The sequence below is a fragment of the Gorilla gorilla genome, chromosome 2 (genome assembly GCF_029281585.2).
Source record: "Gorilla gorilla gorilla isolate KB3781 chromosome 2, NHGRI_mGorGor1-v2.1_pri, whole genome shotgun sequence".
NCBI classification, from domain to species: Eukaryota; Metazoa; Chordata; class Mammalia; order Primates; family Hominidae; genus Gorilla; species Gorilla gorilla.
The window spans coordinates 184,878,222-184,893,556 of NC_086017.1; the positions used below are offsets into that span (position 1 = coordinate 184,878,222).

The following is a 15,335-nucleotide window of genomic DNA, read 5'->3' on the forward strand; positions in this document are numbered from 1 at the left end:
AACCTGTATCAGAAAAAATGAATTTTAATACTAAGTAAATACAGATGCATTCATATTCAAAGGAAATATATATAGGAATGGTAACTTAGAAAACAGATATGGGGCAGGGCATGGTGGCTCACGCCTGTAATCCCAGCATTTTGGGAGGCCGAGGAGGGTGGATCACCTGAGATCTGGAGTTAGAGACCACCTGGCCAACATAGTGAAACCTCGTCTCTACTAAAAATACAAAAAAGTAGCCGGGTGTGGTGGCAGACGCCTGTAATCCCAGCTACTTGGGAGGCTGAGGCAGGAGAATCACTTGAACCCATGGGGCGGAGGTTGCGGTGAGCCGACATCACGCCATTGCACTCCAGTCTGGAAAACAAGAGCAAAACTCCGTCTCAAAAAAAAAAAAAAAAAAGAAAAAAGATATTGGAGTGATTATTCCCTTGTAAGACCTGTTTACCCAAGTAATTCACCATCGAGTACTCAAAATTGCAGCTTCTCTTAGTGTATTTAAAATTTACAAGCATTAATTCATGTGCAAATTTTTAAAAACATCTCTTGCCTAAAGTCAACTGCATATTTTTATTGCTTTAAATTTTAATACAGCTGTTTCTATCTTTCTATACTAAAATAAAAAGTCTGTGATATTCAGGACATGGCTGTTTATCTAAATGTGAAATATTTCACAAAATCAAATGTGATTTCCACATATTCTTAAAAATACACTTTTTTGTAGAAATACTGGAGACTAAATGGAAATGCATTTATATTGGTAAAGATATTTTTCTTCAAAGGCAATCTTGGCTGCCAGTAGTTAATATTAGTATTAAATATGGTATCTTTGATAAATGTTATTATTCTGGAATCTTACAAAAAGTAGCTTGATTTGAGACATTTTAATAGCTTAAAGGGAAGAATGAAAATATAAGGAAGGAAAAATCCATAAAGCGTGAGGCCTCTTATCCCATATTGATTCTTGTAATCCAGCAACCATTAAATACTTAAATAAGCCTCTTTTAAGATGGCATGTTTATATTTTGAAGATCAAATACCTTAATTTGCTCATGGGTTTCCCAAACACAATTAATACACAAGATAGAAGGTAGGCTTTCAGTGACCATGTTTCCGATGTTTTTGAGCTGACCACAGCAAAGGTGCATTGTAAATCAAATTATGCTCAAGCAATTGCTTCTTGCAGTGTTGGTGAACATAAATGCCTTTTAAACATGATCACAGATTATGAAAATAGAGCTAGAACATTGAAGCTGGTGAGTAATGAAATGAGTAAAAATATTTTAATAGTCAAATAATTAAAAAATATAACTTCATCCAGAATCTCATTCTTATTTTCCATAAAAAATATTGGCTTTTTAACTGGATAAAATTTTAGAAATACAGCTTTGTCCCAAACCTGCCCATTTTCTCCTTAATGAGTATTATTACAATGGAAATAAAGAATTCTGTGACATTTTACCCTTAAATTTTCTGTATTTTTTTTCTAATGCTATAAACCCAGACTTGACATTTTGCAAAAAAAAAAAAAAAAGAAAAAGAAAAAGTTTATTTTTATCTTTACTTGCGGGTAATCAATTTCAAATGTATAGTGACTAAATATTAAATAGTAAATGGATAAAAAAATTATTAAATACATTTAGAACCCTCACTTTTTAAAATACAACATAAAATATCAATTGATTTTCTACTGCAACTGTTCCACTGTCAATTAACCTTTTTTTAGTTTTTAATTTACCATGTGATAGCAAAAATTTTTAATATTTATTGTGTCCTCAACATATACCAGACTCTATTCTAAGAGCTATACATATATTACTGCCTTTAATTTCATAAATGATCCTATGAAATTGGTATAAATTATTTCTATTCCCAATTAACTAATGAAAAAAAATAAAGAGCTAGAGTTAAGTAACTGACCAAAAGTCTAACAGCAGGTAGAGTGGTGGAGTCAGGAAACAAAATCAAGAAATCTTACTCCTGCTGGATGCAGTGGCTTGAGCTTGTAGTTCCAACTGCTGGAGAGGCTGAGGCAGGAGGATCGCTTGAGCCCAGGAGTTGGAGGCTGTAGTGTGCCATGATCACACCTGTGAATAGCCACTACCATAATCCAGCCTGGGTTACACAGCAAGACCTCATTTAAAAAAAAAAAAAAAAAAAAAAAAAAAAAAACCTGATTCCAGAACCTGTGTTCTTCATAGCCAGTAAGAAAGAAAGAATGTTGGCCGGGCATGATGGCTCACGCCTGTAATCCCAGCACTTTGGGAAGCTGAGGTGGGCAGATCACGAGGTCAGGAGTTCCAGACCAACCTGGCCAATATGGTGAAACTCTGTCTCTACTAAAAAAATACAGAAAATTAGCCAGGAATGGTGGTGAGCACCTGTAGTCCCAGCTACTCAGGAGGCTGAGGAAGGAGAATCACTTGAACCTGGGAAGCAGAGGTTGCAGTGAGCTGAGATCGCGCCACTGCACTCTAGCCTGGGTGACAGAGTGAGACTCCATCCAAAAAAAAAAAAGAAAGAGAGAGAGAGAGAAAGAAGGAAGGAAGGAAGGAAAGAAAGAAAGTTAGTTTTAATTAAAAAGAAGTGTGAAGTGTGCATGCACTTTTTTCCTGAAAATAATACAAATACAGCCAGTCCTTTGTGTTGTAACCAGGCTTCTTTTCTTTAGTAATCCCCACTACTTCCAGCTCACTTAATGCCTATTACATTAAACTTCCACATTACACGTGAAAAGCCTTTGCAGAGCTTTCACAAACACCATCATATCTGATCCTACCACAATCTCCCAAGGTGGATAGAACACATTGTCTCTTCCTTTTTACAGCCAAAAAAATGAAGGCTCAGAGATAGAAAATGACTTGAACAATGTCATATAGATTATCACCTAAGATGTAAGAGGCAGAGTTCAAACTAGAACCCAAGGCTTCTGTTAATAACTTGGGCTCTTTGACTACAGAATTTAGCACCTGTAATTTAGGGATGAGCCCTCTCATGCTGGTGAGGCCTCTGTGTACTGTGGGAGCAACTGACTCACAGCTTCACAATCTGGGCATAATGTACGGTGTTCCACACTCCGCCCATCCTTCCTTGGATTAAGCAGTAAACTAAAGTTCAAATTCAAACTTTTGTATTTGAATAGAACACATTTTCTATGTTTTTCCCAACTGCCTCACTTCCATGAAGCTAATCTAGTTCTGATTTCTCAGCATCTCTATTGAGGACAAGGCACCTGTGAGCTTCATTCCTTCTGCAGAGCACAGTCCCTACCTTTGTCTTTTTTTAATTGTTTGTTGTCATATCCATGCATTTCTTTCCTCATACCATAGGAGGCACATCTTGCTCTCTACATTCCAACTACATTTATAATTGTTTCTTTTATTTTTTTCTTCATCATTTCGATGTACCTTATGCCATGTAATAAAAGAGCAACAGATTTACCCTGAGTGGTTAGGTAGTTTCAAATATATATATGTGTGTGTGTATATATATATACATATGTGTGTGTGTAAATATATGTATGTATGTGTGTGTGTATGTATGTATCCCAGTGAAGCACTCCTCTTGGATTTTAACTACTATTCTATTATTCTCCCTAAAGTAGTTGCACGGAATAGTGTGAATGGTGTGAATTCCAGAATAATACAGAGCTGAGTCCATATCCTGGCTTCCCATTTATTAGATAGAGGATATTGGACAAATTTATCATCTTTCTAAGCCCTAGATTCTTTCTCAACCACCCACAATTCAGTGATAATTATCATTACTCTCACTGTATTCTCTTTATAGATCAGGCATTATACTAGGTATTTCACGTTTAGAATATTGAATTGTTACGAAAATTTTATTATGCAAATATTATTCTGATTTACATTTAAAGAAACTAATAATAGAGAGGATAAGAAAGCTACCAAGGTCATATAGCTGGCAGGTAATTGAGTGGGGACAACCTAATTCTAAAATTCTTCTTTTTAAAGTGCATATCATACTAGAAGGTACATGTGTGAGTATGGTTGTGTGTGTGTGTGTGTGTGTGTATTAAGGATTTCGTTTGAGTTAATGGATAGAAGAGAGGTGAAGGGCAAAACAAATATTTAACTAAACTTCTCTATGCTAATCCCTGTAGGAGGCACTTTTAATTATTATCACAATATTTTTAGAAGAGTATGGCATTGTCTCCTGAGACGCTGTGAGATTAGAAAACATGTCAAAGGTTACACAGCTAGCATATGAAAGAGCCCAAAATCCAAACCTGTATATATCTGTCTCTAAGCCCTTTATGACACAGACAAATTATCAATTAGTATTAATGTATAATTTAGGAAATACCTTTTAGAGTCTTACACTTCTAGATTTGGAAATATCTTTGAGAATAATTCAGAGGTGATAACAAACATATAAGTTGTCTACAGTCGTTAAAAACGGTATCTGCATAGAGTACTGTGACTGGGTGTGGTAGCCCCAGCGATGCTAAACATTAACTCTTTAGTTTCTTAATCATGCTACAGTAAGGGTATCCTGGGAAATTGGCCCAGCCAAAGCAACTTGGATGCTTGAGTAGAAGGACTCTGGAAGTTCTGGGTAATCGTTATTCACCAACCTGTACAAGCATTTCACTCTCATTGGCCTATATGACTATCCATTAGCCCTAGCTACTCTTGTCCTTACTTTACATCTGGTTAATTATTTAATTTTTCCAAGCTTTAAGTATTTATTCCGCACACCACCCAATTTAATAATATCCACTACTGAGAAGTTATGCAATTTAACTGATATTACTTATTTAGTTTGAACTCTAGGATCTTTTGTCCTTCCAAATCCATTGGCTTGTTTTTAAGTTTCTTCTGTTTTTTTTTTTCTTTTAAAGGCACTTCAATAAATATTTTTCTTTATTTTAATTTAAATTTCAATTGCATCCAGATAAAGTGTTGCTTGGGGTAGTGCTAAAGGCTTTCCAGTTGTAATATGATTATAAAAAAAAACAGTTGTTTTATGGTTTGCTTAAAACAGGTCTATGCTACACCCACACCCAATTTTTCCTTTTCTCTGCTTGTCTTTATTGCTATGTGACTTATTGTATAGGAGCTAACCAGACTGGGTGAGAGGAAAACTGAGATCTAGACCTAGCTCTGCTTCTGACTAGCTGTGAGTCCTAGGCAAAATCTGTTAAACACTCTATTTTTGTTTCTTCACCTGTGAAATGAGGAGTTCGATAGTCACTCAGTAGGGTCATTTCTAGCTCTAGTGTCCTATGAATCTGGGCACATGACCACTGGATTCCAAGTGTTTCTGTAGTATGTAGTATATGCTTAACATTTATTGCATCATGCAAGATAGACAGAGGCAGAGAGAGAAAGGGGCAGAGAATTGTGTCCCCGAAATACTCCAGCCTGCATGGTAAAAGAGGATCAACTCATGTGGAATAGCACAGAAAGTATGAAAAGAATGAAATTGTGCTTCATTGAGAATCAAAGATGTTTATCAAGGAGAGGCATGTGTGAGACCAGAAACTGTTAAGAAGTCATTTCAGGGGGATAGACACTGTCAGAGAGCTCATCCTTCACTGGCTTGTTTCCAGTGAGACCCACTCAGAAAATAGGATCTTCATAATTACTGCTTCAATCTTTTTATCTCACTTATGAAGGTAAAATTTAATAATGCCAAAAAGTTAAGGTATTTTTATAGTCAGGTCTTGCTGGTGTGTAGAGAACTATCTCTCTCATTCATATCCTGAAGACAGCATTTTGGGCCAAAATACAAAGTAATACTCCTTTCTTTTCAATGTGAAATACTTACACATTATTGTAGAGGAGACTCTCCATGTTTGCACTAACACCTTTCCTCCTCTCTGAGGTGAGTTGATTATAATAAGAACTTTAAGGAATCAAACATATGGAATAAAATACACAAGGTCTAAGGATGAAGTCACTGTTTTGTTCAACAGCACAAGACTCACAATAAAAAAAAGACATATTTTGGAAAGCAATGGAACTTAAGAGATAAAATGTGCAGATAGTAAGAGGGTCTTATGGGCTGGATTTGAGCGTTTAGTATATGACAATAGGAATAAGGAAATAGTAAAGACTTTTAAGGAGAGTAGTGGAACAATGAAAGTCATGCTTTCATTAATCTGCACTGCGTTTTAAAAAATGTATTTTAAATGACTAGCTTCCATTTGGAATAGAAAATATCTTATTTTTGCTCATGAATTTCGAAAACATCAAAACTAGTGTTAAACCATATTTAGTTTTCATCTGTCTTGTTTTAGCTATTTTAAAACTCACAGTACAAGATTCACTATGCCTAAGTAAGCCTTTAGGTTTTTAAGTTCCTGTTAGTTCTCTTAGAGTGCTTGCAATTTTAGTCTCAGAAGGAGTTGAATGTGTGCACATTTTAGGTGATGTTAATTTACAATGATTAAATCTTTTTTCTCTTTGGGTTTGCCACTATTAATAACTACAACTTCAAAAAACCCATTGAATACAAAATGGATTGGGAGAGAGTCTGGAGTCTGCATGATGGTAGAAGCAACCAAGAGCTTTCTACAATAATTCAATCGTGGTAATGGTAGCCACTGACTAGGCTAACAGTAGAGAGTATTTAATGACAGGAATGAGATTTCCCTGGGAAATCTGGTGAAATATGATGAGAGCAAAGGAAGGAAGAGGGAATAGTTAAATATTATTTCTAGATTTAGAGTTTAGAGACAGAGGGGGTTATACCTCTGAAAGCAAGACCTATGCTGGAGGGAAAATGGGCTTTGAAGGTGGAGATGATGGTCATCCCTGTTGTACTGAGATGTTGATGAGACATCCAAGTAGAAATTGTTGCAGAATATTGTATCTTTGTATGAATATAAGATCAATTAAAATATGTTAATTCTCAGGCAAAGTGAATTTAACTTTAAATACATATTTAATCAAAACTTTAGAAATATTTATAAAATTTCAGAAGTGCTACAGTCTTGAATTTTACTTTTTGGTGACATTAATTTTACTTGCAAACACAAATGGAATAAGACCTCAGAGGCTCCTTTTTCATCATCTAATTTCACTTCCATAAATCAATTCTTGTCTGATGAGAGCATAATGCAGGCTTCTATATAAAATATTCCCTGTCGTATTTCTGAGAATGATTTTGCCTCTTTTTGATTCTTGTGTTTAAGACTCAGATAGGGCAGAGTTTATCAGTGTGTGCTTAAACCCTGTAAATGGCTTCCATTGCTTTTAAGATTAAGACAAAAATCCTCCAGCTGAAGGGGCTGCGTGTTCCAGTTGATTCTTGTCTGGCTCTTTGTCCTCATCACCCACGACTCTCTTTTCTACTCCTTGTATGCCAGCCACACTGACCTCCAGGCTTCCTCTCTTTTGGGGCCTTTCTATGTGCTATTTTCTTTCCCTGAAATCTTTCCGCCCTACCTCCTCATACCCAGCCCTTTGCCTGCCTGGTGTTTACTCATCTTTCAGCCCTCAGGCCACATTGCACCTAGTCACTGAAGACTTCCCAGACTCAGCCAGGTCACCTTGTATAACATCTTATAGCACCAAGACTTTTTCCTTGACACTTATCACAATTTATAAGTATATGTGTATGTATATTTGCTTCATGTCTCTTTGCTGAGATCTAATTTTCATGAGTGTAGTTGTCTTGCCTGTTTTGTTCCTCCATGTATCCTTCATGCCTAATGTACCATATATTTGTTAAACAGCTGGATGACAGAATATCGCAACCATGGCAGGGAGGTTGGATTATTGATGCCATCCCAATCCCATCTTCATTGAAATAGCTCTGGACATCTAGTGGCACTTGTGTTCTCACCAGACTCCTGCTCTAGGTGCAACTTTGGATAATACTTGGAAAGTCAGGGCAATGGAGAGTGTGTCTTCACAAAGTGTGAAAGGGTTTATAGAGTATACAGAAGCATTTCTCCAGAATAAAAGGAACATCAGTTTGAGATTCTTCAGGCTGTAGAAATACTGTATCTGCATGTAAAAAAATCAAACAAATATAGTGTTAAAAAATAATGAGCTTTGCAAATTTGCTGATGCTCAGGTTAGGGGTTAGTCTATTTTATTTACTTTTTATCTACTTAAATTCTTTCTTCCCCAGATGCTATCATTTTTTATTCTAGATGGAATTGCTTTTGACATCAAAGTGTTATGTAATCAAGGTAATTTATGGTGAAAAACTATTTTTTAAATAAATACAAATGAGCTCTTCTCAATGTACTAGACCAGAGAAAAATTCTCTTTTCCCCTTTCCTGACTTTAACATAAGATTCTCCTTTTTTTTTTTTTATGTTTCAAGTTGTGCTCTTACCTCTGAAAAACTGTCTGAAGGAATATATTTTGTGTTTATGTGTCTTCTTCCAACACAAAAATAAACATAGGGTATGTCTGTTGCTTTCAGACCCTTGGAAATTGTTTCCTTCCAAAACATGTGTACATAGGAGCCATTAGCCTAAACAGGCAGCTCACCTAAATGACACTCATTGTCATGAATGACAGAGCACCACCACCAAGATTTGCACTGATATGGATTCTTTTTTAAATAATCAAGTGTTCCAAAATTCACTTCCAATATCTCATTGGAGTGGCTTGCATTATATTTTTAGTTTAGCATAATGCAAACGTATGACATTCTCAAAAATGTAATTCCCCTTTAACTGAAACATTTTCCAGAAAGAAAATTATTTTTCAGCTATGATTTCTTTATATCTGGTCATATAATCAATAGTTTTTAAAGTGTGATAACTTTTTGTTGAATAAATATAGTAATATCAAATTAGTGAGAATGATTCCAAATTAGTCACTTTTACTGATTTCTGTATTCTCAAAAGTTATGTATTCATTTTAGTTATATAAAATTAACTAAATTTCAATGGGTAAAATTCAATAACTTTGCAGTGACAACTGTCATAATATCTAGTTTCTTAAAACCATTGTATTTTAATGTTTGTCAGGTTGAAAAAGTCAAATATAGTAATATAATCCTGTCGTTACTTAAAATGCATTGAATTCTGGCATTGTTCTCCGGAATACACATATTTTTTCATATCCTTGATTCAAGTTTTATAAACTAAATTTTACCCCAAGAGAATACATCCTTGAGAACATTTAGCCTGCTTCCAATTGCTCCAGAACAACAATGGCAATATCTTAAATTCTCTCATTTTGTAAAAATGGCCTTAGGGATGCTTTACAATCAGTTTACTTCAAAGACTGCTGGGTCAAGAGGACAGGGGAAAAGAACAAGGTCAATAGCCAGGGCTTTCCATCTATCATGGTGGGACCACTGGAGCCAGAAGCTCTAAATAATCCTAAAAAATTCAGAGGCTTCTTCCCTTGAGAAGGACACATTTCTTATGGCCAGCTTTTCTAAGTCGGGAGCTAATAATACCCTCAGCCTACTTGCCTTTTGCAGATATGTGTGACACAAAGTATGGATAATTTCTGCTGAATTGAACCCATAATGAAGGAATTTATAATCAGTTCTAATGTATTTGAGACCCAAAGTATATTAGCCCTTCATCAAAGGGAATGATAAAAAGCAGCATTAATATGGGTGGATAGTAATTATTTCAGAGCTCATAATTATTCTCCTGTTAACTACAGAGAAACGCTGATATTTTTACTCCCTTTTTAAAAAATAAAAGGCTCTGGTCGGATTCTGAAATGTAAGAATGCATCGCACGTCCTTTACAAGAACCTATACTTTGAATTATGCTCATGTTGATCGAAAAGGAACTATTTTGGAATTAAATGAGTTCAAAGTTCATGTTAGGAGTTCCCTTTACCTTGCTTAGTCCTGTTGTTTCACCACTGAATTTATTTATTGCCCATAGGAGATATAAAGTATAGTAATTACTCTCACTCCCTTTCAAAATGACAGGAGGTCTACTCTCCTATTAACTCTAATGAGAGTTATGTGTGTGTTCCTCAGGGAGGACAGACCCAATAGAGTTTCAAGGTAGAATTAATCACTTCTACACACTGGTTTTAGTGGTCTCATTTGCTTTATATTTTGGTGCTTTGAGATATCCATTTAAACTGCTCGTATTGAAAATGCAGTATTTGTTGTTTAAAAGGAGCATAAGCTGTGGTTAGAATGTTGTTAATAACTGTTATTTCTATTTGAAGAATAAGTGTGTTACCCTTTGAGGAAATGATGTTGCTCAATTTACAGGAATACAGTGTGTAAAATGTGACTGTCTACTTTTCGTAAAAAAGTAATGCCAATTACCTTTTACAATATTTTCTTTCCATTTAAAATGTTTTAACATGAGTGATTACATCAGTTCTAACAGTTTAGAACAAAGGGAAAGTGAGCCAGAGAGCCGGATGCCCTAGGAAAGAAGGGAGCTCTAGGCAGAGGTGGTGTTTTGTTTCCAGCAGGGGAAGAGGGAATCTTGAGATCATGTAGGGATCTGTTGCGGTAATCCACAAGCATATGTTTACTCCACTGAGGCTTCCTCAGAGAAACCAATGTGGAGTTTCTCCGTTTGCAGCCCTGAACTCTGTAGATATTTATTCTCGGTGCCTTTAGGCATAGAGATAAAGGAAATCTGTGTTCTTTCTTCTTATAATCAGTTTTGCCCAAAACTGTTACCAACCCTCTTCTTCCTAGGGAACCTTCAAAAATCAGATATGTAAAAAATTCTTGATATTAAGAACACTCAGATATACTGAAATCACTAAAATACTGCTGTAATTCGTACTATGGGAAAAAACTTACTGTCATCTAATAATAACGTTTTATTTAGTATCAATAAATGAAGTGTATTGGGAGAACTGGACTTAATCCTCCTCCAGGATAATCATATCCCCATGATGCTGAAGCAATATTTGTATTTGCTTCTAATTCTTCAGATTTATTACAATAAAAGATGTCCTATACAATGCATGCGTGCAATTATTATCTCACGTCAGGTAAGAGACACACAGTTTCCTAAGTAAGGAAGGTAAAAATAACTAATGTAGCAAAAAACAAAAAATAAAACAACAACAACAACAAAAAAAACAAGAAACAAACAAGCAAAAAAACTGATCCATCAACTATGCATCCATGGAAAAACTCTCTGTATATATACTGTCCATGACTTCTCTACATATGCCCTCAACTAGCAACTGAGAACCATGTGCCACATGCAAAGAAGTGGGCGATGGTGTTTTGACAATTCTCTTACTGTTGCAACTCATGTAGGCCCAAGAGCTAGCCAGTTCTAAATACATGTAAAGTATATAGAAAGCACTGGCTCAGTGGCTATATAAGCTGAATGATTCCTCATAGAAATCATGTAAATTGACTTGGGTACCCTAGAAGGGGAAAGAAAGACAATTCCATCTGACTAATTTAAGAGAGAGATCTTATAGAGCCCCAAACAAAATGAAGACAGTGATTTAATTGTGATAGATTTTACACGTGCCTCCAAATATTAGCAAACTAATGATTCAGGAAAAAAAATTTGAGCTCACATTAATGATTTCTTAATATAGCCAAGAATTAAGCAAATTAAGTAATTTAACTAAAATTGGAAAGTAGATAGTGGTTTTGGCAGCAGTAAATGCCACTGCATTTAAATTGTGTTGCTAACCAGTGAATAAAACCATAATTTCTACATAGCAGCCTAGAAAATAGAAATGTATATATTTTTGCAGTCTTTAAGAAATTACAGAAAAATTAAAAGCTTGAAAATATAATTTTTGAAGTCTAATATTTTGAGGGATGCTTTGAAATTGGAAATATTTTAAATATAATATTCTGATTCAGCAATTTTGAAATTTAAATGAAAAAATATGTATAGCTTTCAGAAATGTAGCTATGTTGTTGCATGAATGTCAAATAATCCTAAGCATGCCTTTTGCATTTAAACAGGGTCATGTTAAATAAATGTAGATTTCTGTGAACTTGCAACTGAGTGTCAATTACTATAAATTATTGCTTTATCTAGGTTTTCTGTTAATGGAATAATTGCTTGCAGGTGTGATTATAAAAGTATATCACTTAATTTATTGTTTACAGTTTCCCTGTCTGTGTTTGAAATGACCTTGAAACCGTGACCTTTCAATTGAGGTAGTCAATGGGTTACTTCAATTACTTCATTCATTTCTGCCTTTCCAATCTTCTGATCTTTGACAAGTTATTACTGTTTTTCAAGGCTGTCCCCCTGAGCTGATGAAACATAACTGTATTATATCTTATTTTTTCCCCTCTGTTTTCTGGGATTGTGTTTTTCATTCTTTGGGAATTATAATAGTAAATTTAGTTTGGAATTATAAATATAATGAATAGTAATCTCGGAAAAGACTTAGAAATTTTGCTAAAAATGTTTAACAATCTTTCCCTATGAAGTGTGCTTAGACTTAATGCCTGCTTCTTTACTATTTATATTATTGAAATCAGTACATGCCTTTCAGTCTCTTTTTCTCTCCCTTTTCTATGACTGTTATTTTATGCATGACAAAATTCTCTTGCTTACTGCTATGTGATTGGCTGTCTTTTAACTTGAGTGTCCTGTGTTTGTAATGATTGCTTTTTGCATGAGGATTATTAAATGTCATACAAATTAAATGGTTGTGGAAACAAAAAAAGAATGTGAGACTTCACTTGCTTTTTTGTGTGCTGAGTATGTCAATTATGTGACACTTAAAATTACTTTCATATGCCCTTTGACGTCCCCTTTGGTGTGCTCCTTTATTCTTGCAAATTAGCATTGTTAAGTATAGTAAAACACTTATTAAACATTCACAGTGTTTTAATACAATTATTCTCCTCAAACATGATCCTATTATAAATAACTATACCGAGCATGAAACTGCACTAAGGCATAATTCCATTATATTACTAAATTGATTATGAAATATAAGCCCTGACTGGGTAACTACCTTAATAGCTAAACACTGACTTCTACTGATCGAACTTTTGCTCTGCTGAGTGATGAGACTATCTAGTGATACATTTGTGCAGGATGCAAATGTCTTAAATCCACAAGTAATATTTAAATGAAAACACATGGGGAAATATTTGTGTAATGACAAGTAATTTTAAAAAGTCACAGTTTTGAAAAATGTATGGATTAAAAATATGTGAAAACCAAATGTTAATGTTCTTAAAAAAAAGAAGAAAATAGAAAAAGAGCAACTTAAGATATTCATATCTCTGTCTTCTCTAAGGTTATTATATTGTCTCAAATTAAAGAATGAATTTGACCTACTTTTTTAATGTTGCTACCAATTTAAATTAGAAAAGACACTGAATAAATTAAGTTCTTTCAGCTAATAAAACTGTTTACTTTTTTGTATGCAATGGGTATTTTTTTTAAAAAAAAGTCTTTGCTCATGACCTGATTTTCAAGCCATAATGTATTTTTTATGCTGGATGTATTTACAACCCAAATCTTCTATGAGATATTTTTGGGAAAGGGATTTTTTTTCTTAAACAAAAATAGGTAATCAATTATGATGTAACAACTTCCCCACTCTTTTTGGAAATATCCTTGAGAATTTTAGTATTTATATTTATTTTTTCCCCTCAGTCTTGTTTATTCTTGAATTGTCTTTTTTTTTTTTCCTCCATTTCTCCGTTCTCAATCCTAGGTCCCCTTACAAAGAAACAGACAGATGATTTAGGTGATAATGACGGTGCTGAAGATGAAGGTATTTTTTTTCACCAAATCTATTTGCATGACAAGGGCCTCAATCACTTTTTCCACCCTTTTCTATTTTTTTACTTCTTGTCTTTTTTTGAAGAGTTGTTTTTAATTCCCGTTTTTGATGTGTTTTGTCTTCTTGCTTGTTGTTACATACAAATATAGAGTATTAATTTTTTTAAAAAATGAATGTTAAGTTTTACATTTTGATGCCAACCATTAAAATGTTTTAAAAAGAGGGGCATTTTTTTTTTGTTTTCTTGAACTGACTTTTGATATGTTTCATCCCACATTTTGACTGAATTTTGTCCACCTTCTTTGAACTAACAATCTCTCCCTTGTAGTCTCTCTGTGCCCATTTTGCATGTTTTCTAACCTATGTAAATATTTTCCCGAATATTAAAATGTGTTTCATTTTTACATTCGACATTTGTTTTAAAAAAACACACACACCCAATAAAATGAAGGACAAGCTGAAAGCTAATATAAAGTGTTTCTTGAGCAATATATTTTAATGTAAAAAATACTGTTTTCTGTTGATTTGCTTAAATGTCACATAAATGCAATTAAATTGTATACGTAAGAAAAGGCATTACAACTATTTAGAAAACTGTAGTAAACATTGTACAACCATTTAAGTATTCTGGACTCCTATAGTACTTTTGATAGAGTTTGTAGCTATTTTCTTAGACAAGATTCAATGAATATTCTTAATTTCAAGGAGACATAATTTCCAGATTGTCAAATAAAATATTCTGATTTTCAAACATTGCAACTATAAGCAATAGAATATTTTCTACTTCATTAATATCCAAATTGTTTCTCCTTACAACTTTCATTTGACATACAATTCTGATTTACTCTGTAAACCTGTGAACTCACTACCTAGATTGACTTGACATTTCTGATTTCACTGTACCTTTAAATGGTGTTAAAGTGAGCTCATCTTTTTTGGTTCCAATCAGGATTAAAGTTTTATGTTTTTTGTTTGTTTATTTTGTTATGTTTTGTAATCCCAGGTTTCAAAGTAAGTGCCAGAAAGCTAGAAATTAAATCTCATAACGAAAATAATAATGTGGTAAGAAAAGTTTTCCAAAATAAAATAATCTACAACAAGGACAGCGGAAGGTTTGTTCCATGAGTTACAAGGGAACTATGGGTAAATAAATTTTTACTAAAATATTTGCCTTGTTTGCATTGACATATATACATTTAATAAACTCCTTCCCAACAGATAATTAAATTACAGAGGTGGAGTATTGAGAACTTAAAAATTATATTTGGTGTTAATATTTTTGAAACACTTAAGAATTATTTTGATTAAATAAAATGTATGACATTTGATTAAATATTTATTTACCACAAACACCAGCAGTGGATTAAAGATTAAACACAAAGCAGTCATTAATATTTGAAACAAATCATTATCGCTGTCCAAGAGTTATTCTGAATGTTAAATAGCTAAAAATATACTATCAAGATGCAAATTCTGATTTTTTTAAACACTATTTGAAATTTGATGCATTCAAACATTCAGGATATTTTGTGACATTGTAGAACATTAATTACTGTTTCCAAAACTATAAGAAGACTACTTCCACTTTCAGGCTTTGGGACTTTTTGAACCCCTTGAAAATCTTTAACTCCTAGAATTTGTTATCTAAATAATACTGAAAGCACACAGGAC

The 15,335-nt window shown here is 33.8% G+C and overlaps 1 protein-coding gene across 22 annotated transcripts in view; it reads left to right on the plus strand.

The window, feature by feature from the left end:
- Positions 1 to 15,335, plus strand: part of NLGN1 (neuroligin 1) — an 887,779-nt gene that overhangs the window by 392,695 nt on the left and 479,749 nt on the right. For 9 of the 22 annotated variants that reach the window (XM_055383656.2, XM_055383659.2, XM_055383658.2 and 6 more), the window contains one exon: positions 13,596 to 13,655. The exons of the other annotated variants lie outside the window; for them this stretch is intronic. In XM_055383656.2, the coding sequence (XP_055239631.1) occupies positions 13,596 to 13,655 (60 nt within the window). The remainder of the gene's footprint in view (positions 1 to 13,595; positions 13,656 to 15,335) is intronic. 22 annotated transcript variants of the gene reach the window in all.